The sequence below is a fragment of the Fundulus heteroclitus genome, chromosome 12 (genome assembly GCF_011125445.2).
Source record: "Fundulus heteroclitus isolate FHET01 chromosome 12, MU-UCD_Fhet_4.1, whole genome shotgun sequence".
Lineage (NCBI taxonomy): Eukaryota > Metazoa > Chordata > Actinopteri > Cyprinodontiformes > Fundulidae > Fundulus > Fundulus heteroclitus.
In genome coordinates this window covers 35,104,188-35,127,664 of record NC_046372.1, presented here as the reverse complement: position 1 = coordinate 35,127,664, position 23,477 = coordinate 35,104,188, and the positions used below count along the sequence as shown (strand labels likewise).

The following is a 23,477-nucleotide window of genomic DNA, read 5'->3' as shown; positions in this document are numbered from 1 at the left end:
CCTGATCCTGACCTGTTTTTGCCTCCTGATTTTTTGAGCCTGCCTAGCCCCTGTCGGACCTGTTTTTTTTTTGTGCCGTCTGGATCTTAGACCTGTTTCTGTGCCCTGACTTTGCTCCTGGATTCAGTTTTGGATTCTCTGGATTTCTGATCACCCGGCTCTGACCCTGGACCCTCTCTGACCACGAATATCTGCCAAGCCCCAGTGAAATGCCACTCTCTACCACCCAAAGTTTCAGGATCTGAGACACCCCACCAGGATATAAGAGAAGGTTAGTGGCTTTCAATCTGAACTTTCAATCTGAACTGAATCATCCATCACAGCCACTAACCTGTTCTCTCCCCTCCAGAGGCTCTGGTTTCCCCGATCCCGAATACCTGCAGAGTTTCTACAATAAATCTTTTTAAGTAATTTTCTGTTGTGTTCTGGTTGTATCTGGGTCTTCAGTCCGAATCATAACAAGATAAGGGCTCCGCATGCAGCATACGGGCCACAGCTCTAAGAGACCGATCCTCTCTGGTCCTGAAATTAGTTTGTGGAAGCATTAATAGCCTTTAACTGGAAAATCTCAAACTACGACAAAGGAATATTGTTGTAAAAGGTTGGTAATATAAGATGGAGCTGGGACACTCAGGTTTCTAAAGGTAAAGACTAAAACATCAAGATCAACTCTAAAATGTTCCATTAGCAATATAAGGAGATTAAAACTGGGGAAATGTGCTGTGTGTATATCTAAAAAGTGATTTTGAGGAGTGACTTTAGGGATTCCTGCGGGTGAAAGAGCTGACGAGTTTCAGAAAGTAATAAAATGAGAAGTTGCTGGCATTAAACAACTATGGGCTTTCAGGAATAGAGAAAAAACGGGTAGCATTTTTATTTTTTAAAGATAAATACTCCCTGAGCAGTTGCCTTTCAGATGCTACAAGTGTCCAAGATATGGCCACACAAGGGCAAACCAAAGTTGTGGTAGATATGGGAGTGAACATCTTTATGGTTAATGTGGAAGTAATCCTGTAAAATGTTGTAACTGTGGAGGAAGTCACTCTGCAGAAAATATATTTAGACTTGTATAACAAGGCAGGCTATAAAAGAAAGGAAAATTGCCATTATGTTCTGTTATTGCACAAAAAGGACAGTAGGGGGAGCTCTGTATATGTATGTGAGAAAGCTATGCTGTATGTGTGACAAGAGGAAGAAGTGACGATAAAGTAAAGAGAGAGGACTGAATGGCGTACCGCGCACGTGACGTCACCGACTCAAGAGCAACGCCCCTTTTGCCGCTTAGGTAGGGCATACAGGTAGAAAACGCCCGTAGCAACCAGCTATTACACGCACAACAGAAACAGCGATATGACTGACTTTGCAGCCGTTAAACTTTCCCAAAACGATGTCCCAGGCACACGGATTACTGGTCGCACTGTCAAAGAACACACCAACCTTCAGCTCAAACGATGGCTTGAGTGTCGAGGGCTTAAAAAAAAAAACGGAAAAACGGGCCGAGATGATCGAACGGTAAGCTTTGTTTTTTTTTTTTTTTTCCTGCGCGGCGGTCATGGCGTCGTCGGCCGTTTTTTTGTTTGTAATCACCGTCCAGGAATCGATGTTTAATGTTTGTCTTATTTGAAATGTTTTTGAGTAAGCTATCCTGGTAGCAGGGTATCAAGTTAGCGCCTGCTGCCATGATAGCCTATATGCTATCATGGTAGCAGGCGCTTCATTAACATGTCGGCCACCAAAATACTCTAACCTGTTCACTACTTGATGTCGCTGGAATTGGGTCAGGATGTTCTTCGGTTGGGCCCTTTCCTCCAACAAAATGCTTGCTACATATGTACGTGAATTTGGTAACTTTTTCCGGGTTGAACTGTTGTGTAGGCTGACCGCACCGGTGAACCCAGCGCACACATTTCTCCTTGGCAGTCTTGAAGAAAACATCCTTCATATGCGGCCGATCAGCGTACCTCGAGTCGCTGTTGCACGTTCCATAGCAACAATGTTTAAAAACCATGGTCTTAGATTTGGAAAAAGCAGTCATTTACCGAGTAAAACCAAGGGTAACGCACGTCTCTTTTACAGCGACACAGCGGCGAACTATGCAAGCTTGCCCTACTGCGTACCACGTGATGTGACGTCATCGTTTCGTTTCTAAAAATAGCTCGCTCGCGGTACGCCATTGCGTTTGAGACTGCTTATTTTACACTATTAGAGCAACACTACAACATTGGCGAAGAGGATATCTAATTCTGTGCCTTTACCTGCTCCATTCATGCCATGCCCAGGGGAACCAGCAATACCATTTCCAACATGGCAAAAAATGTTTGATTACTACATGTTGGTGATAGCTGCAACGGGAGATGGCTGGTCTGATGCCAGAAAGCGCGCAGTTCTACTTCATGCCCTGGGTAAGGAGGGACAAAGGCTTTTCTACACCATGCCGAACACTGGAAACACGTATGCTACTGCTATTGCTGCCCTACAAGCACATTTTGTGCCGTAGGTGAACATCATTGCTGAACGTCACAAGTTTCGACAACAAGCACAGAGACCAGATGAGACGGTAAACCAATTCTTAGCTTCTTTACGGGAGTTGGCTGCTACATGTGATTTTGGGAACATGGAGGAACAAATGCTACGTGATCAACTGATTGAGCGTGTTGCTAACACTCGCATAAGAGACAGATTATTACTTGAACCGGACTTAACACTTGCTAAAGCTACTACATTGGTGTTGCAAATTGAAAGTGGATTGAGAGATGCCAACGTCCTTTCTGATGCTACTGCTGCTGCCGCTTCTGCTCCAGTGAGGGCCGTACAAAGGCAACCAAAGCCAAGCCGCCGCTGGGACACGAAGAAGAAGCCACCGGATCCTGCTCCTGCTATGGCTAAAGCTGCTGGTAACCGTTCCTGCTTCCGCTGTGGATCTTTCAATCACCTTGCTAACAAACCTTCATGCCCTGCTGCTAAAATGACATGTAACAAGTGTGGGAAAGTGGGACATTTTTCACGAGTGTGCCGTTCGAATCAAAAGGAGGTACGTGAAGTCGTCATTAATGAGCCCACAGTTCTTTACATGAACAATGCAGTACAAGACAAGATCCTCTGCACAGTTCAAGTCACTGTTAATGGCCGATGCAAAGATGTTGAGCTGATTGTGAATACAGGCTCATCGGTGTCTATTATCCCGGAGAACATTTACCGCACCTGCTTTTCAGAATGTGTGTTAACGGAACCTACATTTGCTCTTGTTACTTATGCAGAAGAGAAAATTTCCGTAAAAGGTTGCTTAAAAGCTACCATTTCTCATGATAGTCATTCTGCTAAGGGCACTCTTGTTGTTGTTGTTGAGTCAGGCGCTGCTCTTCTTGGCTTAGATTTGTTTCAGGCATTACAAATGAAACTTGAAGGACGGAAAGTGGTTACTACTAGTACTCCTCCTGCCCCTGCAGTTTAAACTGCTGTATCAGAGACTGTATCAGAACATGTCCCAGAAGTGTCAGTTCAGGAAGTTGGCTATGCTAAAAACTTCACACACAAAGTACATATACAGCCAAATGCTGTTCCAGTGCATCAAAAACTCAGGAGACTTCCATTTTCAGTAAGACAAGCTGTCTCAGAGGAGCTCAAAGATCTTCAGGATAAGGGCATCATTGAACGTATTGATGCTTCTCCTTGGGTTTCTCCCATAGTCGTGACTCAAAGAAGAGATGGGGGCAAGCCACGCATGTGTGTTGATTTAAGGGAGCCAAATAAAGTCATTGTTGCTGATTGCCATCCATTACCACACATGGATGAACTGTTCTCAAATCTACGTGGGGCAACTGTGTTTTCCACGATTGATTTAGCCTCTGCCTACCACCAAATGCCTCTGATTCCTGAAAGTTGTGATATTACAGCATTTATCACTCATGATGGACTTTTTCGTTTTTGCAGAGTTCCTTTTGGCTTAGCTTCTGCCCCATCAGCATTTCAGAAAATTATGTCAATCATCCTTAAAGGTTTGCCAGGTGTACAAGCTTACCTGGATGACGTCATCTGCTATGGCTCTACACAAAGAGAACACGGTGAAAATCTACGGAGAGTGCTTCAAGCCTTGACGGATGCTGGACTCAAACTAAACATGCATAAATGCAAATTCAGCCAACCTTCACTAAACTACCTGGGTCACACCATTTCAAAAGAAGGTCTTCAACCAGATCAGGATAGAGTCACTGCTGTCATTCATGCTCCATGTGACAAAGTGGGTGAGAACACCATTTGTCTGTTTATATACATTTGGTAACATTCTGGTTTTTTGATTTAGCCATATTGTATTTAGTCTTTAGTTTGCAAATATATACTATAGCGGGTTTGTTTATGTTTTGCATTTCTAATGATTATTTACTATAACATCGTGGTCATTCAGTTTGTTTGTAATTGTTTTTCATTTATCTTGTGTATTTTATTTTAGTGAATTTACCTGATGTGTTGCAGGAGGAGGTGTTACCACACTTCCTGGAAATTAGGCCTTCCTGTTGGAGGATTGGCACAAGAAGAGACCAACTGAAGAGGGGGAAGCAATAGCTACTTCAGTCTTTTTCTGATGGAGTTTTGGCATTGTGTACTTTCATGCTGTTTGTATTTCAATTGGCATTGCTCCATATTCAGATATAGTGCTGAGTTGTATTGATTTAAACAATGATAGGGAATGTATCAATTGTTTGGGGGTGCCTTGGTGGGGAAAGGGCACTGAGCTATATTATACACTGGAGTGCTAATCACCCGCTGTTAGAACGAGTTGCTTTGAAGCCACCAGCTGCCATATTGGTACTCCCTATTTCCCCCCAGTAACTAGGGAATATGTGCGCTACAGCATTTAATAACAACGATTTTCTCATGTTAAGGGGGGGCTTAGAACTTTTAAAATGTCAAATCAATCAATCAATCAATCAATCAATACATTTTTATTACTCAACTGCAATTTGCATTACAATCGAAAATTCAGTTTCAGTACAACCGTCCATCACATACACTGGGGACCGTCCATCACATACACTGAGCGCCTGGGGACCCCGCTTTACACGGGGTCCCCAGGCGCTGCCCTTGAGATCTGTTGAAAAAAGATTTTACACTATTAGAGCAACACTACAACACATAACAAATTGAAGGAAGAAATTATTGTTCAAATTTGTAAACCTGGAAAAGATCATAATTTAGCAGGAAATCATAGGTCAATGGCTCTCACATCTTCTTTTGGTAAAATGATGGGGGGACTATTATTGATAGACTAGTATATTTATTGGAGTATAATGAGAAATTTAAATGTCATTTAAAAGTACTTTAGACCCAGCTATGTTTAGAACATTAAATTAGATTAGTCACATTTTAATAGCTTTTTTTCTCTACATCTACAATATTTCAAGTATACCAGTTCCAATTTTATATAGGCCACACATGAATGATTTCAATGTGAAAAGGAAGAACTGAGAAGCATATGTTCCCTTTAACATGTGTAATATTTTGAGAATTAATTTTTCAAGAAATCTTAACTTATCTTATTTAACTGGAAATAGTTAAAAAAAGTTAAGCAATTAAGCAATTAAACTGTTTTTTAAGCTTAACCACAGTCCAAACACTATTTTTTTTTAAACTGACATTCAAGTATTTTCCATGTTATTTCAATATGTTTTCTAACAAAAAAAATATTATTTTATATAAACATCTGAATTGTGATAAGTGTCAAAGTGGATGAAACCAAAATGTTTTAGGGATACATGATTTTCATAAGAACCCTTAACAATCAAAGGTACAAATAAGCATTAAGAGATTTTATATTATACCATTTAAAATAAGGTATTGTGCAGTGATATTAACTTTTTCTTGTTTTTTTGGGCTTTTATTGAATCCTTTCCAAACTGCAATACCATGATTGGTAGCAACTAGTCCACTGTTACACAGCTGAAATGTAGAACAAATAAGAAGTTTGGAAAGAGAATAAACAAAATCAAAGTTCACCTGATCGTTGATATAAACAGAGGCTCTTTCCCCTCCAGCCTGTAGTCAACTGAGTTGCAGCCAGAGAAAGGTAAGTGGTTCACACATTTTATAGAAAACAAATGCTCTTCGTGTTTAAAGTATATGTTGAAATGTTTTTCCAGAACATGAGTGGAGTTTAAGAACATGTTAGCTTTTTCATTTAAAATCCAGCTCTACAATGAAACAATTGCTTTGAGATGGTGGGGGGGAAAAAGCCTGTTTTTTTAGTATTTATCCATGCCATAAAGTGTCACAAAGGAAATGTACAAATGATCTTAAAGAGTTTGAGTTTTTAGCTTTTCCGTTTATTATATATTGTGTGAAATTTTGTCAGATCTGACACATGAAGAAAATAAATGAATCACTTTAATCAAGATGGCTATCTATATGGAAAACTAATATATTTTTATGGAGCAAACAAAGACTTGTATAGGCTATTAATCTAGAACCTGTAGAACCAAATTAGTAGGTTTTGAGATTTCACCAGGTCTATGTGCAACAACACATATTGTGTAAGCAAAACAAATAGCACTTTTGACCCTTTGTTTCAGTTCATGATGCATGCACCCCTGGCTCTCTGGATCTTATCAGCAGTGGTCTGTGTAGGAAGAAGCCATCATCACATAGGGCACGGTGAGGAGGCCCAAGGCCCCGCTGGAGATGGCAGTGACAACAAAATGTCGCTGGTGACCTCGGCAAACAAAGAGTTTGCATTCCGTCTGTACACAAAGTTGGCGGATCATGCATCCTCAGAGGGCAAAAACATCTTCTTCTCTCCGGTTAGCGTCTCCGCTGCCTTGGCTGCTCTGATGGTGGGGGCCCAGGGGGAGACTCACCAGCAGCTTTTCAGAGGGATGGGCTTCAACAGCTCCCAGCTGGCTCAGACAGATGTAGACCAGGCCTTTCGTACACTCCTTGCAAACAAAGCATCTCATGAGGACCTCAGCCAAGGCACCGCCGTGTTCATGAACAACAGCTTCAAGGCAAACCCTGAGTTCCTGGATGTCCTAAGGCAGTCCTATTCTGCCGAGGGCTTCAATGTGGACTTTGTCAAAACCACAGAGAGCGCCGATACCATCAATCAGTATGTATCGGGTAAGACTAACGGGAAGATAGACAAGCTGGTAGAAAGCCTCGATCCAAGCACAGTCATGTATCTCCTCAGCTACATCTACTACAAAGGTAAACGGTCTCATGCGATGAGATCTCTCTCCTCTTTCACTGTGAAGTCATTTTTTTCAGGTGACATGATTGTTTTCACTCGAACAGGTAAATGGGAAACTCCGTTTGATCCTCGGTACACCTTTGAGGGCAGGTTCAGAGTGGACGAAAGCAATGAGGTTCAAAGTCATACATCCAAACAGGCGGAGCAGATATGTGACATCTTGTATTTATTTTCCAACCAACTAACTGTCCATCTTTCATTCTCCAGGTTCAAGTCCAGATGATGAGAATGGAAGAAGATGTTAAAACTTGTAATGACCAGGCCATCAACACAACAGTCCTCCATCTGCCTTTCAACAACTTACACTCCATGCTGCTGCTCTTACCTGACAATATGGCAGTGCTGGAGCGCAATATCTCCCCCGCACATGTTACTAAATGGTTGAAGTGGATGAAGTCAGAGTAAAGAAATTCTACATTAAGTACCTATTCCCCAAGTCATGATTGATCAGTGCCTGAAATTTTTTTTTAAATATTTTTAGGACGTACAAGATATTTGTTCCCAAGTTTTCCATCAAGACCTCCTACAAGCTGAATGATGTGCTGACTGGAATGGGAATGGCAGACATGTTTGGGGATCGTGCAAATCTGAGCGGCATTGCAGACTGCCTGTTTGTCTCTAAGGTAAAAAGGCAGCAAATGAGAAGAAAAAATGTCTTTGCTCATGTTCTTTTGACATGTTTGACCCGCTCTGCTTTGATTGTGCTGTAAAGGTGGTGCACCAAGCCACACTGGACGTCGATGAGGCCGGAGCCACAGCTGCAGCAGCCACTGGTATCGGCATAGTAATACAATCCTCCAGCAATGTCCCACAGTTGTGGTTCAACCGTCCTTTCATGGTGATCATCACTGAGCGAGTTCCAGAAAACATTCTCTTCATAGGCAAGATTGTCAACCCAAACCTCTGAGGGAAGAGATCCCATCTTTGTTAGTACAGACTAATACAAAGAAAATACTTTGTGTGGTGTATTGTTCTCACTGCATACACAGATGAGATGCCTTAACATTTGTATTTGCTGCTCCTGAATAAAGAAATGTCCTAAATGCAACACAAAGCCAAACTGTCTGCATGACGTCTGATTGAATTAAAAAAGATTTGATAAATAGTGATCACTGGGAAATTTACAACAGAAAAACTCAACAGTGTACGTTTACCTGGACTTGCAAGGCAAACCCTTTTTCAGGCAAAGTTTATTTAGTGATCGTTTTAGTGTAGGTTATGTAAAAGGACCGGCTTTTTGGTCCAGTTTCCTTTTCCCTTGCTTTCTGATGAAGACTCCCTGCCTTAGCTCTCCTAAGTCTCTAAAAGGTTTTATTATTTAATGTGTTGGTTTTATTTAAAAAGGGAAAAGTACGACCTTGATTAAAAAAATGAGCAAGCGAAGTGCATGATAAAACAAAGTGCACCCTTTTCAGTAAGGTTATACCTGAGGCTGCTGGTGTGCACAAAAAACTTGTGGTGTAATGTCTAATATGGCATGTACCAAAAGTATACTTGCATAGCAGTGTGCAGTAGCTAATCCATGCAAATTTTTCACCTGCCGTTAAATTTTGCAACAGCTACTGAAACTTTGATTTACAATAAAAAAGCACAAAGTGCTAAAACTCACCAAAATCCACTGAAATTTAACTTTGTTTAGTTTTATTCAACCTTTGGTTGAATTCATATATTAAGAGATTTTATATTATACCATTTAAAATAAGGTATTGTGCAGTATTGTTTTTTTGGGCTTTTATTGAATCCTTTCCAAACTGCAATACCATGATTGGTAGCAACTAGTCCACTGTTACACAGCTGAAATGTAGAACAAATAAGAAGTTTGGAAAGAGAATAAAAAAAAATCAAAGTTCATCTGATCGTTGATATAAACAGAGGCTCTTTCCCCTCCAGCCTGTAGTAAGAGGGAAAACTGAGTTGCAGCCAGGAAAATGTAAGTGGTTCACACATTTTATAGAAAACAAATGCTCTTTGTGTTTAAAGTATATGTTGAAATGTTTTTCTAGAACATAAGTAGAGCTTTAATAACACGTTAGATTTTTCATTTAAAATCCAGCTCTACAATGACACAATTGCTTTGAGATGGTGGAAAAAAAGCAATTTTTTTTAGTATTTATCCATGCCATAAAGTGTCACAAAGGAAATGTACAAATGATCTTAAAGAGAGAGAGTTTTTAGCTTTTCCGTTTGTTATATTTTGTGTGAAATGTGCAGATCTGACACATGAAGAAAATAAATTACTGTAATCAGAATCAAGTTTATTGCCAAGCAGGTTTGCACTTACAAGGAATTTGACTTGGTGTCGATGGTGCAGACAAAATAAAATAAGATAGAATAGATATATATACAGAAGCTATATATTAATAAAGACGGCTATCTATATAGAAAACTGATATATTTTTATGGAGCAAACAAAGACTTGTATATTAATCTAGAACCTGTACAACCAAATTAGTAGGTTTTAAGATTTTACCAGGTCTATGTCCAACAGCACATATTGTGTAAGCAAAACAAATAGCACTTTTAACCCTTTGTTTCAGTTCATGATGCAAGCACCCCTGGCTCTCTGGATCTTATCAGCAGTGGTTTCCAATGACACCAGGCCATGAAGGCGTGCCTCAGATGGTTTACATACCAGGCAGTCACTCTGTAAGTTTTTAATGCTTAATTTATGGTGCATTTGAAAATACGTACATCATTTGCAAAAGTATACATGCTTTGCACGGACACGTTCTAAAAATATATATACACGAATGCTGCGAAAAGTAAAAAAAAAAATACATTTTGGTCACTCATTCCAGAAAGTGAAAGTTGTCTATTACAAAGATTGATAACAGAGTGAAATATTTTAAGCCTTTATGTAAGTGGTCTCAAACTCAAGTCCTTGAGGGCCGGTGTCCTGCAACCATTAGATGTGTCCCTTGCCCTACACACCTGAATCAAATGGCTAAACTACCTCACTAGCATGCAACTATTGAGCTGATGTTGGAATCAGGTGTGTTGAAGCAGAGATGTGTCCAAAGGTTGGAGGACACAAGACCTCCTGGACTGGAGTTTGAGACCATTACTCTAAATCAGGGGTCAGCCCCCAAGAACCCTGCGTGGCGCCATCAGGCCTGTTTAGAAAAATAGCATCACCCACCAGTGAGCTGCATCTAAAATGTTATTTTACTCTATTTCACTTTTTAATCATACTTGCATTTATATAGATTTAAAAATGACAAACGCATGGAAAATATTAATTTTACACAATGTTAAGGTGAGCTCTGACTCTTCCAGTTTAAAGATCAGTACAGGAACCCCTTCGTTCAACACAGTACCAAGGAAGTAGCTCTCAGTTTCAAAACTGTTGGTGACCCCTGATCTAAATGGTCTCCCAGTCTGGGTCATGTTAATATAGTTATTACTGGCCTAATCCTGCTTCGCTACTGAAGGCCCATTGTTACCCTGGTTTAAGATTTGACAATAAATGAGTCATACATTGATCAGAGGTAAAACATTGTAATATGCATATTTAATTTATTGGAATTCCAAGAGACAAAAGTTTACATTACCAGTGCGTCTACGTCCATTCCCTTGGTACTGCAGCTTTTGTCTAAAGTAAGTTTTGCCAAGACATCCTTTTCATAAACTTAGTGTTCCTCCAGCTAAGCTCAGGAGGAGGGTGGTTGGGCCCATCTGTTCAAACAAAGGGACTCTTCTAGACTTCTCCCCCACCTGTCATAAAACTTCATGTGTTATTCTATCCAACAACAGGGAGAGACAGTCAACACTCTGCATTCCTCAGCAACCCCAACTAAGATATTAACTAAGATTGTCCTCAACAGTCAGTATGATAAACATTCAATGGGGAGACTGCTGATTAGACGGGTGACCACCTGTCCACAAAAGGTCATTGATAAAGAAGATGGTTGTTCAGAGTTCTATGTCCAAGCGTATTCAGAGAAAGTTGAGTGGAAGAATATAGTGCACCAGCAACAGGGATAACCACTACCTCAACAGTATTGTCAAGCACAATCCATGTAAGCGATTTGGGGAGCTTCACAAGTAGTGAACCGAGTCTGGTGTGAGTGCAGGAAGAGTCACTACATACAGACAAAATTTTAAGTTGTAACATGAAAAATTCTAAAACTTTTCCAAATGGTATGGCCCCATATATGGAAGGAACTGTAGCTATAAAATGTTAATATAAAGTGCTTTATTTTTGTTATTTTCAGACAGGGTGCAGAAAACCTGGCTGATCTATCCAAGCACTGCTTGACTCACATCCTGAATGCAGCTCAGAGTAGGAGAGGAGGGCAGCCAGACATATATGAGGGAATGAACATCACCTACATGGGCATAGAGGCACATGATTCCTGCAGCTATGACATGAGCATCAACTTTCAGGCTGCAGCAGATTTTATCCACAGAGGCCTGAGCAGAGGAGGTAAGATTGCCAGAGAGTTAAAAAAAAAATCCTAACCATTGCAGTCAGTTTCAGACGAATGGACTGAATCTCACATTTCTCTTTGCTTTTCAGGCAAAGTTCTGGTGCATTGTCATGTGGGAGTCAGCCGCTCTGCCACCCTGGTGCTGGCCTACCTGATGCTGAAGCACAAGCTCACCCTGGTAGAGGCTATTTGTGCTGTGAAGGACAATCGGGGCGTGATCCCAAATCGAGGTTTCCTCCGACAGCTCATCAAACTGTATAAGCAGCTCTTTGGAAAACATGACTAAACCAAGAGAAACCATGACCTCAGGAGCATTATAGTCCAGTCATCTCAAATCGTTTTATTTCTTGTTTTTGACTTAATGTTTTTGACTTTCAATATTGTTTTTATTGTTCATAAATTGACACCTTTGTATTTTATTTACATATGTATATTCTGAGGTACAAGCTTTGAAAACTTAGAAACCCATTGTGATTACATATGTAGGCTTTTTAAGTTCTGTAACAACCCACGTCTGTAACATAAAGACAAGCTGTCAATATTTCATCAGAAGTGATGTGTGTTTGTTGGTTGATCCGTTTCTGTCGATGTTCTCCAAAAGAAAAACAAAACTGAATTCAGAATTTGGAAAAAATTGAAAATGGTAAATGCTGATATCCATCCATTTTCTATACCCGCATATCCCTGCAGGGTCACGGTGGGCTGGTGGCTATTTTCAGCGGCCACTGGGCGAGAGGCAGGGTCCACCCCAGAGAGGTCGCCACTTCGTCACAGAGGAAATGCCAATATATTATTTTCAGTTTTATAGGCAATGTCTTGGACTAAAATAGCATATAAACACCTAATTTATAAACAATATTTTTACAGATTTGTTTGGATATAAAAAAGTGAACTGGGGAATCTGAGAGCAAATTTAGCATTTAGGTTTTCTCCAGAACTCTGAGGCGAATCGCTGACAATGTGCAAGGGTAGCAATGAAACAAAAACACTACAGATCCCCTTGTGGTTGTATAAATGTATGCCTGATTTACATTCCTAATAGGGGGAATCTTTTTTCTGCAAATGAAAAATAAATCTTTCAAACAAAGAGAACCAGTTTGTGCTTAGACTTTAATAGTACATGCTTAAATTTTGAGTTTGACATCGGCTTTTTCAAGCCTATTCTGATAGATTTGTTTTGAGACTTAAACCAAAAGGTTTGAAAGGATAGACCTTCTTTTTTGTCCTTTAATATGATAATCTTCCCCATATGTGTACCAAATTATACACCGGATGACAACACAACAGGGTGACGTCTGCGCGCTCAATGCTTGGGCAGGAAGAGAGGCAGACAGAGAAGATGATGGATGGGCTAAGAGACATGAGCCGGCAAGAATCTAGACTAATTGTTTAACTTTTGATTAAAGTGGTAGCACTGATTCCGACAATTATTATATTTTTATGGTATGTTATATGATATATATACCTTTTGTTCAATTTTATTAAGGATGGATTTAATTCTCCATAGCAAAGTGAATTTGCTCCATAGGATATTTTTTTTGCAGATGAGTGATACTTTTTTTATGAGCCATCATTTCATGATATTATACAATTGAGCAGCTAATTAGTTCCTACAATGTCGTAATCTAGTATTTTCGAGGCCTTAACTATCCTCTAAAGATAGAGGATAGGATTGAATATGTATATTGCACAGAAATCTCTCTTAAACCAAGCTCCCCCCCCCCCCCCCCCAACTAGAACAGTCACTTTTTGTGTGTGTCAGGACTCAGTCAGCAGAGCCATGCTGCTTGCTGGCTCTGCCTCTGCTTTCTCCTCAGGTGTTTTTGGTTGACTGGTGGGCGGGGCGCGCACACCAGGGATTGGTTCAGCAGCATCTCGCCACGCTTTAAGAACGGCGTGCGGACAGCAGATGAACGCCAGAGTGTTATAAGTCGATGTATGACTTCAGGCCATTATTCTCTTCTCAAGATATTCTCCGTCGCGCTAACTGTTACCCTTTGTGTCTCCCAGGTCCCCTCCTGCGTGCTCGCGTCTCCTCTGAAAGATCCTCCCGAGCATTACTCTCATACCGAGTCATCCTCCTAAGTTCACCACCTACCTCGAGCCTGTCTGGTTTCCTCTGCTGTCCCGGATCTCTGGATCGGCGGCACTGCTCAGACCTCCCTCTGCCTACGCCCCCCGGTGTCTGGATCACCTGTCACCAACAAGCTGTCACCAACAAGCTGAGTCCTAACTGCCCTCCCTCTGTCCGGTTGCCGCGTCCGGGTGGTAAGCTTACGTCTCCCAGGTCGTTTCCTCAGTGGTCCCTTTCAGTTATCTCGGATCCCGATCCGTTGTGCCCTCGTCCGCCTCGAGCGTCATCCCCTTCACCTCCAACAATAAAATCAAGAAATCTGATCTCTGCCTCCCAGTTTAATTCTGCATGTGGGCCAAACACTTAAAGCCAAACATGACAGTTTTTTTTTTTTTTTTTTAAAAACCTGAATTTCAGGAAATTTTACAGTTCACCTCAGTGAAAATAGACACTTGTAACCCTTTTTCTTAGGTCCCCATGTTGGCCCCACCTGTGGTTCTTTTGATATTCTCAACAGTGATCTGTGCAGAGCGAAGCCAACAACAGCCAGATCATGCTGAGGAAGACCAAGATGCCCTCGCAGATGGCGACGGCGACGACAGAATCTCCCCGGTGATCTGGGCGAACAAAGAGTTTGCCTTCCGCCTGTACAGGAAGTTGGCAGGTCATGCTGCCTCTAAAGGGGAGAACAGCATGTTCTCTCCAGTTAGTGTTTCTGCTGCCTTGGCTGTAAACATGTTGGAAATATTAAATCAGCTGCAAGTGTAAATTTAAGTAAAATAGCAGGGGGGTGCGAAGGGCTGCCGGAAAATGCACCCCCTATGTTTTCAATCTAAAATTTGTCCCTCACACATGAAATTCATACTGGTAGCTCAGAACACACGTGTAAACATGTTGGAAATGTTAAATCAGCTACAAGTGTAAATTTAAGTAAAATAGCAGGGGGGTGCGTTTTTTGGCAAAGGGCTGCCGGAAAATGCACCCCCTATGTTTTCAATCTAAAAATTTTCCCAGAATCAGGAAATTTATACGGATAACTCAGAACACATGTGTAAACATGTTGGAAATGTTAAATCAGCTGCAAGTGTATATTTAAGTAAAATTGCAGGGGGGTGCGTTTTTTGGCAAAGGGCTGCCGGAAAATGCAACTCCTTGGTATTTTACTTATATATACACTTGCAGGTGATTTAACATTTCCTACATGTTTACACATATGTTCAATTCAATTCAATTTTATTTATATAGCGCCAATTCATGAAACATGTCATCTCGAGGCACTTTACAAAGTTAAAATTAATCATATTATACAGATTGGTCAAAAATCTCCTATATAAGGGAACCAGTTGATTGATTCAAAGTCCCGACAAGCAGCATTCAGTCCTGGAGAAGCGTAGCGCTACAGGGAGAGTCGTGTGTGTTGTCTATGGCTTTGCAGCAATCCCTCACACTCAGCAAGCATGAAGCGACAGTGGGAAGAAAAACCACCCATTAGCGGGAAGGAAAACCTCCAGCAGAACCGGGCTCAGTATGAACGGTCATCTGCCTCGACCAACTGGGGGTTACAGAAGAAAGAGCAGAGACACAACAAGAGAGACAAAAAAGCACAGAAGCACACATTGGTCCAGTAATCTTTTCTACATTAGATAGTAATAGCGGGTGTTCTGTCTTCTCTGGATGATGTCACAGTTAACAGAACGTCACACCAGGAGAGAGAACAAAAAGTTATAAGAGGAAATGACAACAGTTATTTAAATGCAATGCAAAACTGGAGAACAGTAGAAATCAGTAGAGTGAGAAAAATAGGCCCTGATGTCCTCCAGTAGCCTAAGCCTATAGCAGCACAACTACAGAGATAGCTCAGGGTAACATGAGCCACTCTAACTATAAGCTTTGTCAAAAAAGAAAGTTTTAAGATTAGTCTTAAAAGTAGACAGGGTGTCTGCCTCACGGACCAAAACTGGGAGTTGGTTCCACAGGAGAGGAGCCTGATAGCCAGTGGTGGTTCTAGATCAAATTTAGCAGGGGGGCCAGGGTGGAGCCAGTGTTTTTTCACAGGGGCACAGAACAAAAGATTGGGAATAAAAGCCTAAACAGGTCAACGTTTCATCGTTTAATATATTAAGTAAACCAATAAGGCAATTGTGACTCTGGAACTGCAGGTTGCAGACCCCTGAGCTTTTATCAATACGGCAGGAGCTTAATGTGAAACAGCTAATTTTTTTAATTATTGTTATTTTTTATATTTATTTTGTAATTATTTTGTTATTTTATTGTTGGGTAAAACCATAAACGTAAAAAATAAAACTGATCCAAATGACCAGTCAGTCTCGGTATCTTTGTCAGCATTTATCATCCTAAGAAATTTAATATCATGTCTTTATTACAGGGGCCACAACAGAGGCCAGGAACAGTTCTACAGGGGCCCTGGCCCCTGTTGGCCCCTGTCTAGAACCGCTCTGCTGATAGCTAAAGGATCTGCCTCCCATGCAGTCTCAGAGCAAAGTGCTCTGTTAGAAACATACGGGGTAATCAGAGCTCTGATATATGACGGAGCTTGATTATTAAGGGCTTTATACGTTAGAAGAAGAATTTTAAATTCTATTCTTGACTTAACAGGAAGCCAATGAAGGGAAGCTAAAATAAGAGAAATATGATCCTGCTTGTTGATTTTCATCAGAACTCTTGCTGCAGCATTTTGGATCAGCTGAAGGCTTTGAACTGCATTTTGTGGACTTCCTGGTTGTAAAGAATTACAATAGTCCAGCCTTGAAGTAACAAATGCATGGACCAGTTTTTCAGCATCGCTCCTGGACAGAATATTTCTAATTTTGGCGATATTCCAGAGGTGAAAAAAGGCAACTCTGGAAGCCTGTTTAATATGGGATTTAAATGACATGTCTTGGTCAAAAATAACACCAAGATTTTTCACTTTATTACCAGAGGCCAAGATAATGCCATCCAGATTAAGTGATTGATTAAGAGGTTTATTTTTTGAGGACTCTGGTCCAAAGATTACAACTTCTGTCTTGTCAGAATTTAAGTGCAAAATTTTTTAAGTCATCCAGCTTTTGATGTCATCAAGACATGCCTGCAGTCGAAGTAACTGATTGGATTCATCAGGATTTATAGATAAATATAGCTGAGTGTCATCAGCATAACAGTGAAAATTTATCCCATGCTGTCTGATAATTTTGCCAACCGGAAGCATATATATAGTAAAGAGAATTGGTCCAAGGACTGAACCCTGTGGTACTCCACAAGTGACCTTAGAGAATTTCATGTGTGTGGGACCATTTTTAGATTAAAAACATAGGGGTTGCATTTTTCGGCAGCCATTTGCCAAAAAACGCACCCCCCTGCTATTTTACCTAAATATACACTTATTGCTGATTTAACATTTCCAACATGTTTACACATGTGTTCTGAGCTATCCGTATGAATTTCATGAGTAAGGGACAATTTTTAGATTAAATACCAAGGGGGTGCATTTTTCGGCAGCCCTTTGCCAAAAAACGCACCCCCCTGCTATTTTACTTAAATTTACACTTGTAGCTGATTTAACATTTCCAACATGTTTACTCGTTTGTTCTGAGCTATCCGTATGGATTTCATGAGTAAGGGACAATTTTTAGATTGAAAACATAGGGGGTGCATTTTCCGGCAGCCCTTTGCCAAAAAACGCACCCCCCTGCTATTTTACTTAAATTTACACTTGCAGCTGATTTAACATTTCCAACATGTTTACACGTGTGTTCTGAGCTACCAGTATGAATTTCATGATCCTGGGACAATTTTTAGATTAAATACCAAGGGGGTGCATTTTTCGGTAGCCATTTGCCAAAAAACGCACCCCCTGCTATCTATGAGGGTTTGGCACTTGTATGACTTTATTACTGTATATCCATCTTTAGTTAAAGGATAAATGTCAGCAAATGCAAATTCTGCCTGTTAAAACAATGACAGGGCAATTGTTGCTGTATGATCTGCAGCCCCATTTGGAACTTTTAAACAGGCTTTTGAAGAACTTTGATAATTTGCTGCTGTAATATTATAGAATTTTCAGAATAAAAAGCTAGCAGATGTGCATAATCAAAAACAATATCATAAATACAAGTATAGAGCATTCAGTATTGTTAGAAAGGTCACGCTATTTTCTGGAAAAATACATTATTGTATGAGTTAAGTTCTTTTCCGTTTTATGCCTCTTTCCTTGTAAGTTTGAAATGTCCCATGCCCCTGAATGCAACATAGCTTTCTGACAGTCGCGAATGCATCACACTGGTCTATGAACGCTGTGCTGTTTACTGTAGAAGCAGTCTGATCTTTCGTTTAAGACAAGGCTTTGCAGTTTCAAAACGTACGTCGGCTCTCACGGTTTATTGTTGTATGTGAATGACAAGAGACCACAACAAATAAATCAGCCGTACCTCAGATAAAAACTTTAGATTTAATGGTGTTCATTACACCCGTACTTTTGTAAACGAATCTGCCAAATAAACACCGTTTTTTTCACACAAGAGGTATATTCAAACGTTTTGATATCACTAATATAAGAACAAGTAACTCCGTTGCGCACATTTTAATCCGTTTTCTTTGTCGATATTCAGCTGTACAGAGCGAGGCGCGCTCCCGCGACAGGGGATGCATATCTCGGCAGGGATGCACTTTTCGGCATAAACACCGGTTTGTCCTGTAAAATCTTTTAATTCAGAATTGCTTGCCTTTGTTTATGCAATTCTACCTCCGGGCGCTAGGGGTCGCGGTAGCAAGTCGGTGGCTAAGAGGTTGCAACATAAAGTTATCATAATTGCCCTTTACCAACATTAATATTCGATAGTAATGCGGGGATAAGGCTCATAGCACCATCGAAGGATGGCGGAGCAGAACAGTTACGCTTTATGCTTTAAAATGGACTCTTTTTGAAATGTCCAAAACCGGATGTTAGCAAGGCTAATAGCAGTTTGGCTAGCGCGAGCTACCGGTTAGCCCTTTTGTTCTAAACACCATGTGTCCAACAATTTACAAAACATTTCCCAATAAACCTTTTAACTTCTGTTGAGAATTAAAAAATATATCTTAGTGGGGGTGTCTCCCCTCTCTGTTTCTGGGTAGAATAACAGGGTGTTTTATTGCCCCGAGGGGGTGGTCAGAAGGAGAGGGGGTCAGTCCTCCTCCCCTTGAGCGAGCAGGTTGAGTTTTAAAGTTGATAAAAAGAGTCTTTGTCCAAAACTTTCTTCAGACAGACTTCTCGACCGCGCGGTGAAATCATCTTGATTGGTAATGTAAACTCTGTCTCCATATTTAATTTCTATGAATTAAATATGCATTTAAACTGTTTTACCCCTTGATTATGTCTTCTCACTTGCGGCCAAATCCCGAACTGGGGTAGTTTTGGGTTTTCAATAGACATGTAACAGCAGGCCGGTAAACCCAATCTTTAACACTTCACCCTCAGCTCGCTGCCCAAACCTGTCCTTTGTCTCGTCTCCGTTCTGTTCAGTTTGGCCATTCACGGAAGGTGCGTTGAAGGAGGAAAGTTGTTGGCTAGCGGTAGCCCTTTGCTCTGCAGCACCACATAGTCGGGGTCGGAGACCTGATGTTCTAGAGACAGTCTTTGACTCCGTTGCAGTCCGATTTAAGCCAATTTCTCCTCGGCATGGGGAAGTTGCTCCTGTGCCGGCTTTCAGCTCTGCGTTGCCTGGAACCAGCTGAGGAGAAATACAACAAGGCTGTTTTGGCAGGCAGGATATTTGCTCCTGCTACCGGTGATGAGGTTAAGACAGCAAACTTAGCTCTGTATTTGCCCGGACATGTTCCCTGGGTGATGAGAGGTTCTCTCCAGATGCTGGATGTGCGTCGGTCAGGCCCGACCAGGGCTTCATGGTCCAGGCCTTCCCCTTTGTCTCAGCAGTAAGGAAGGTGATCTGAGAGAGCTGCTGTAGAGCTAGGGTGGGAGCCCCCCTCCCCTCCCATCTGAGGCCAAAGTAGCAGTCTCCTGAGAAGTGAGAGCTGAAGAGAGATTCAGCTCATGGTCTCTTCCAGGCCCCGTGCATGGCTCCTGCACATGGCTGCTGAGGAACGATGATGGGGGGATCTGTTATTGACAGACTAGTATATTTATTGGAGTTTAAGGAGAAATTTAAATGTTATCAGTTTGTATTTAAAAGTACTTTAGACCCAGCTATGTTTAGAACATTAAATTAGATTAGCTCAATTTTTTTTCTCTACATCTACAATATTTCAAGCATAGCAGTTCCAATTTTATACAGGCCACACATGAATGATTTCAATGTGAAAAGGAAGAACTGAAAAATATATGTCCCCTTTAAGAAGTGTAAAACTGTGAGAATTTTTTTCAAGAAATATCAATTTATCTTATTTAATTGGAAATAGTTAAACAAAAAAGTTACGCAATTGAGCAATTAAACTGTTTTTTTTAAGTTTAACCACAGTCCAAAGACTATTTTTTTTTTTAAAAAACCCTGACATTCAAGTATTTTTCCAACTTATTTCAACATGTTTTCTAGCAAAAAAATATAATTTTGTATAAACATCTGAATTGTGATATATGTCAAAGTGGACGAAACCAAAATGTTTTAGGGATACATGATTTTCATAAGAACCCTTAACAATCATTGGTACAAATAAGCATTAAGAGATTTTATATTGTACCATAAAATATGGTAAAATGTGCATTGTTCACTTGTTGTTTTTTTGTGCTTTTATTGAAACCTTTCCAAACTGCAATGCCATGATTGGTAGCAACTAGTCCACTGTTACACAGCTGAAATGTAGAACAAATAAGAAGTTTGGAAAGAGAATAAACAAAATCAAAGTTCACCTGATCGTTGCTATAAACAGAGGCTCTTTCCCCTCCAGCCTGTAGTAAGAGGGAAAACTGAGTTGCAGCCAGGAAAAGGTAAGTGGTTCACACATTTTATAGAAAACAAATGCTCTTCGTGTTTAAAGTATATGTTGAAATGTTTTTCCAGAACATGAGTGGAGTTTAAGAACATGTTAGCTTTTTCATTTAAAATCCAGCTCTACAATGAAACAATTGCTTTGAGATGGTGGGGGGAAAAAAGCCTGTTTTTTAGTATTTATCCATGCCATAAAGTGTCACAAAGGAAATGTACAAATGATCTTAAAGAGTTTGAGTTTTTAGCTTTTCCGTTTATTATATATTGTGTGAAATTTTGTCAGATCTGACACATGAAGAAAATAAATGAATCACTTTAATCAAGATGGCTATCTATATGGAAAACTAATATATTTTTATGGAGCAAACAAAGACTTGTATAGGCTATTAATCTAGAACCTGTAGAACCAAATTAGTAGGTTTTAAGATTTTACCAGGTCTATGTCCAACAGCACATATTGTGTAAGCAAAACAAACAGCAATTTTAACCCTTTGTTTCAGTTCATGATGCATGCACCCCTGGCTCTCTGGATCTTATCAGCAGTGGTCTGTGTAGGAAGAAGCCATCATCACATAGGGCACGGCGAGGAGGCCCAAGGCCCCGCTGGAGATGGCAGTGACAACAAAATGTCGCTGGTGACCTCGGCAAACAAAGAGTTTGCATTCCGTCTGTACACGAAGTTGGCGGATCATGCATCCTCCGAGGGCAAAAACATCTTCTTCTCTCCGGTTAGCGTCTCCGCTGCCTTGGCTGCTCTGATGGTGGGGGCCCGGGGGGAGACTCACCAGCAGCTTTTCAGAGGGATGGGCTTCAACAGCTCCCAGCTGGCTCAGACAGATGTAGACCAGGCCTTTCGTACACTCCTTGCAAACAAAGCATCTCATGAGGACCTCAGCCAAGGCACCGCCGTGTTCATGAACAACAGCTTCAAGGCAAACCCTGAGTTCCTGGATGTCCTGAAGCAGTCCTATTCTGCCGAGGGCTTCAATGTGGACTTTGTCAAAACCACAGAGAGCGCCGATACCATCAATCAGTATGTATCGGGTAAGACTAATGGGAAGATAGACAAGCTGGTAGAAAGCCTGGATCCAAGAACAGTCATGTATCTCCTCAGCTACATCTACTACAAAGGTAAATGGTCTCATGCGATGAGATCTCTCTCCTCTTTCACTGTGAAGTCATTTTTTTCAGGTGACATGATTGTCTTCACTCGAACAGGTAAATGGGAAACTCCGTTTGATCCTCGGTACACCTTTGAGGGCAGGTTCAGAGTGGACGAAAGCAATGAGGTTCAAAGTCATACATCCAAACAGGCAAAGCAGATATGAGACATCTTGTATTTATTTTCCAACCAACTAACTGTCCATCTTTCATTCTCCAGGTTCAAGTCCAGATGATGACAATGGAAGAAGATGTTAATACTTATGATGACCAGGCCATCAACACAACAGTCCTCCACCTGCCTTTCAACAACTCATACTCCATGCTGCTGCTCCTACCTGACAATATGGCAGTGCTGGAGCGCAATATCTCCCCCGCACATGTTACTAAATGGTTGAAGTGGATGAAGTCAGAGTAAAGAAATTTTACATTAAGTACCTATTCCCCAAGTCATGATTGATCAGTGCCTGAAATTTTTTTTTTTATATTTTTAGGACGTACAATATATTTGTTCCCAAGTTTTCCATCAAGACCTCCTACAAGCTGAATGATGTGCTGACTGGAATGGGAATGGCAGACATGTTTGGGGATCGTGCAAATCTGAGCGGCATTGCAGACTGCCTGTTTGTCTCTAAGGTAAAAAGGCAGCAAATGAGGGGAAAAATGTCTTTGCTCGTGTTCTGTTGACATGTTTGACCCGCTCTGCTTTGATTGTGCTGTAAAGGTGGTGCACCAAGCCACACTGGACGTCGATGAGGCCGGAGCCACAGCTGCAGCAGCCACCGGTATAGAAATGATAATGCAATCCTACCGCCACAACCCAGAGTTGTGGTTCAACCGTCCTTTCATGGTGATCATCACTGAGCGAGTTCCAGAAAACATTCTCTTCATTGGCAAGATTGTCAACCCAAACCTCTGAGGGAAGAGATCCCATCTTTGTTAGTACAGACTAATACAAAGAAAATACTTTGTGTGGTGTATTGTTCTCACTGCATACACAGATGAGATGCCTTAACATTTGTATTTTCTGCTCCTGAATAAAGAAATGTCCTAAAATAAATGCAACACAAAGCCAAACTGTCTGCTTGACATCTGATTGAATTAAAAGGATTTGATAAATAGTGATCACTGGGAAATTTACAACAGAAAAACTCAACAGGGTACGTTTACCTGGACTTGCAAGGCAAACCCTTTTTTTGGCAAATTTATTTAGTGATCATTTTAGTGTAGGTTATGTAAAAGGACCGGCTTTTTGGTCCAGTTCTCTTTTCCCTTGCTTTCTGATGAAGACTCCCTGCCTTAGCTCTCCTAAGTCTCTAAAAGGTTTTATTATTTAATGTGTTGGTTTTATTTAAAAAGGGTAAAGTACGACTTTGATTAAAAAAATGAGCAAGCGAAGTGCATGATAAAACAAAGTGCACCCTTTTCAGTAAGGTTATACCTGAGGCTGCTGGTGTGCACAAAAAACTTGTGGTGTAATGTCTAATATGGCATGTACCAAAAGTATACTTGCATAGCAGTGTGCAGTAGCTAATCCATGCAAATTTTTCACCTGCCGTTAAATTTTGCAACAGCTACTGAAACTTTGATTTACAATAAAAAAGCACAAAGTGCTAAAACTCACCAAAATCCACTGAAATTTAACTTTGTTTAGT

At 40.8% G+C, this 23,477-nt stretch overlaps 3 protein-coding genes across 3 annotated transcripts; all 3 read left to right on the top strand.

Annotated features, from left to right (window-relative positions):
- The first annotated feature begins 5,962 nt into the window (after nucleotides 1-5,962).
- LOC118564996 (serine protease inhibitor 2.1-like) lies at nucleotides 5,963-8,297 on the top strand. The gene is made up of 6 exons (XM_036144512.1): nucleotides 5,963-6,061; nucleotides 6,564-7,194; nucleotides 7,282-7,352; nucleotides 7,445-7,638; nucleotides 7,719-7,860; nucleotides 7,950-8,297. Exons 2-6 carry the CDS (start codon nucleotides 6,567-6,569, stop codon nucleotides 8,142-8,144), a joined length of 1,230 nt encoding a protein of 409 aa, XP_036000405.1. The 5' UTR covers nucleotides 5,963-6,061; nucleotides 6,564-6,566; the 3' UTR covers nucleotides 8,145-8,297.
- An 852-nt stretch (nucleotides 8,298-9,149) lies between these two features.
- On the top strand, nucleotides 9,150-12,208 carry LOC118565009 (dual specificity protein phosphatase 26-like). Its single transcript, XM_036144520.1, has 4 exons — nucleotides 9,150-9,167; nucleotides 9,775-9,883; nucleotides 11,452-11,663; nucleotides 11,757-12,208. The coding sequence occupies exons 2-4, from the start codon at nucleotides 9,840-9,842 to the stop codon at nucleotides 11,951-11,953; spliced, it is 453 nt and encodes a 150-aa protein (XP_036000413.1). The 5' UTR covers nucleotides 9,150-9,167; nucleotides 9,775-9,839; the 3' UTR covers nucleotides 11,954-12,208.
- Nucleotides 12,209-20,554: 8,346 nt separating this feature from the next.
- LOC118564997 (serine protease inhibitor 2.1-like) lies at nucleotides 20,555-22,899 on the top strand. The gene is made up of 6 exons (XM_036144513.1): nucleotides 20,555-20,660; nucleotides 21,162-21,792; nucleotides 21,880-21,950; nucleotides 22,043-22,236; nucleotides 22,317-22,458; nucleotides 22,547-22,899. The coding sequence occupies exons 2-6, from the start codon at nucleotides 21,165-21,167 to the stop codon at nucleotides 22,739-22,741; spliced, it is 1,230 nt and encodes a 409-aa protein (XP_036000406.1). The 5' UTR covers nucleotides 20,555-20,660; nucleotides 21,162-21,164; the 3' UTR covers nucleotides 22,742-22,899.
- Nucleotides 22,900-23,477: the final 578 nt, after the last annotated feature.

What these genes read in the sequence shown, in the direction of transcription:
- LOC118564996 (XM_036144512.1), top strand. Translation starts at nt 6,567, where the DNA reads ATGATGCATGCACCCCTGGCTCTCTGGATCTTATCAGCAGTGGTCTGT. An exon ending in GAGTGGACGAAAGCAATGAG is followed by an intron (nt 7,353 to 7,444) that starts GTTCAAAGTCAT and finishes TTCATTCTCCAG; the next exon opens with GTTCAAGTCCAGATGATGAG. An exon ending in ACTGCCTGTTTGTCTCTAAG is followed by an intron (nt 7,861 to 7,949) that starts GTAAAAAGGCAG and finishes TGTGCTGTAAAG; the next exon opens with GTGGTGCACCAAGCCACACT.
- LOC118565009 (XM_036144520.1), top strand. Translation starts at nt 9,840, where the DNA reads ATGAAGGCGTGCCTCAGATGGTTTACATACCAGGCAGTCACTCT. An exon ending in ACATACCAGGCAGTCACTCT is followed by an intron (nt 9,884 to 11,451) that starts GTAAGTTTTTAA and finishes TGTTATTTTCAG; the next exon opens with ACAGGGTGCAGAAAACCTGG. An exon ending in CAGAGGCCTGAGCAGAGGAG is followed by an intron (nt 11,664 to 11,756) that starts GTAAGATTGCCA and finishes TTTGCTTTTCAG; the next exon opens with GCAAAGTTCTGGTGCATTGT.
- LOC118564997 (XM_036144513.1), top strand. Translation starts at nt 21,165, where the DNA reads ATGATGCATGCACCCCTGGCTCTCTGGATCTTATCAGCAGTGGTCTGT. An exon ending in GAGTGGACGAAAGCAATGAG is followed by an intron (nt 21,951 to 22,042) that starts GTTCAAAGTCAT and finishes TTCATTCTCCAG; the next exon opens with GTTCAAGTCCAGATGATGAC. An exon ending in ACTGCCTGTTTGTCTCTAAG is followed by an intron (nt 22,459 to 22,546) that starts GTAAAAAGGCAG and finishes TGTGCTGTAAAG; the next exon opens with GTGGTGCACCAAGCCACACT.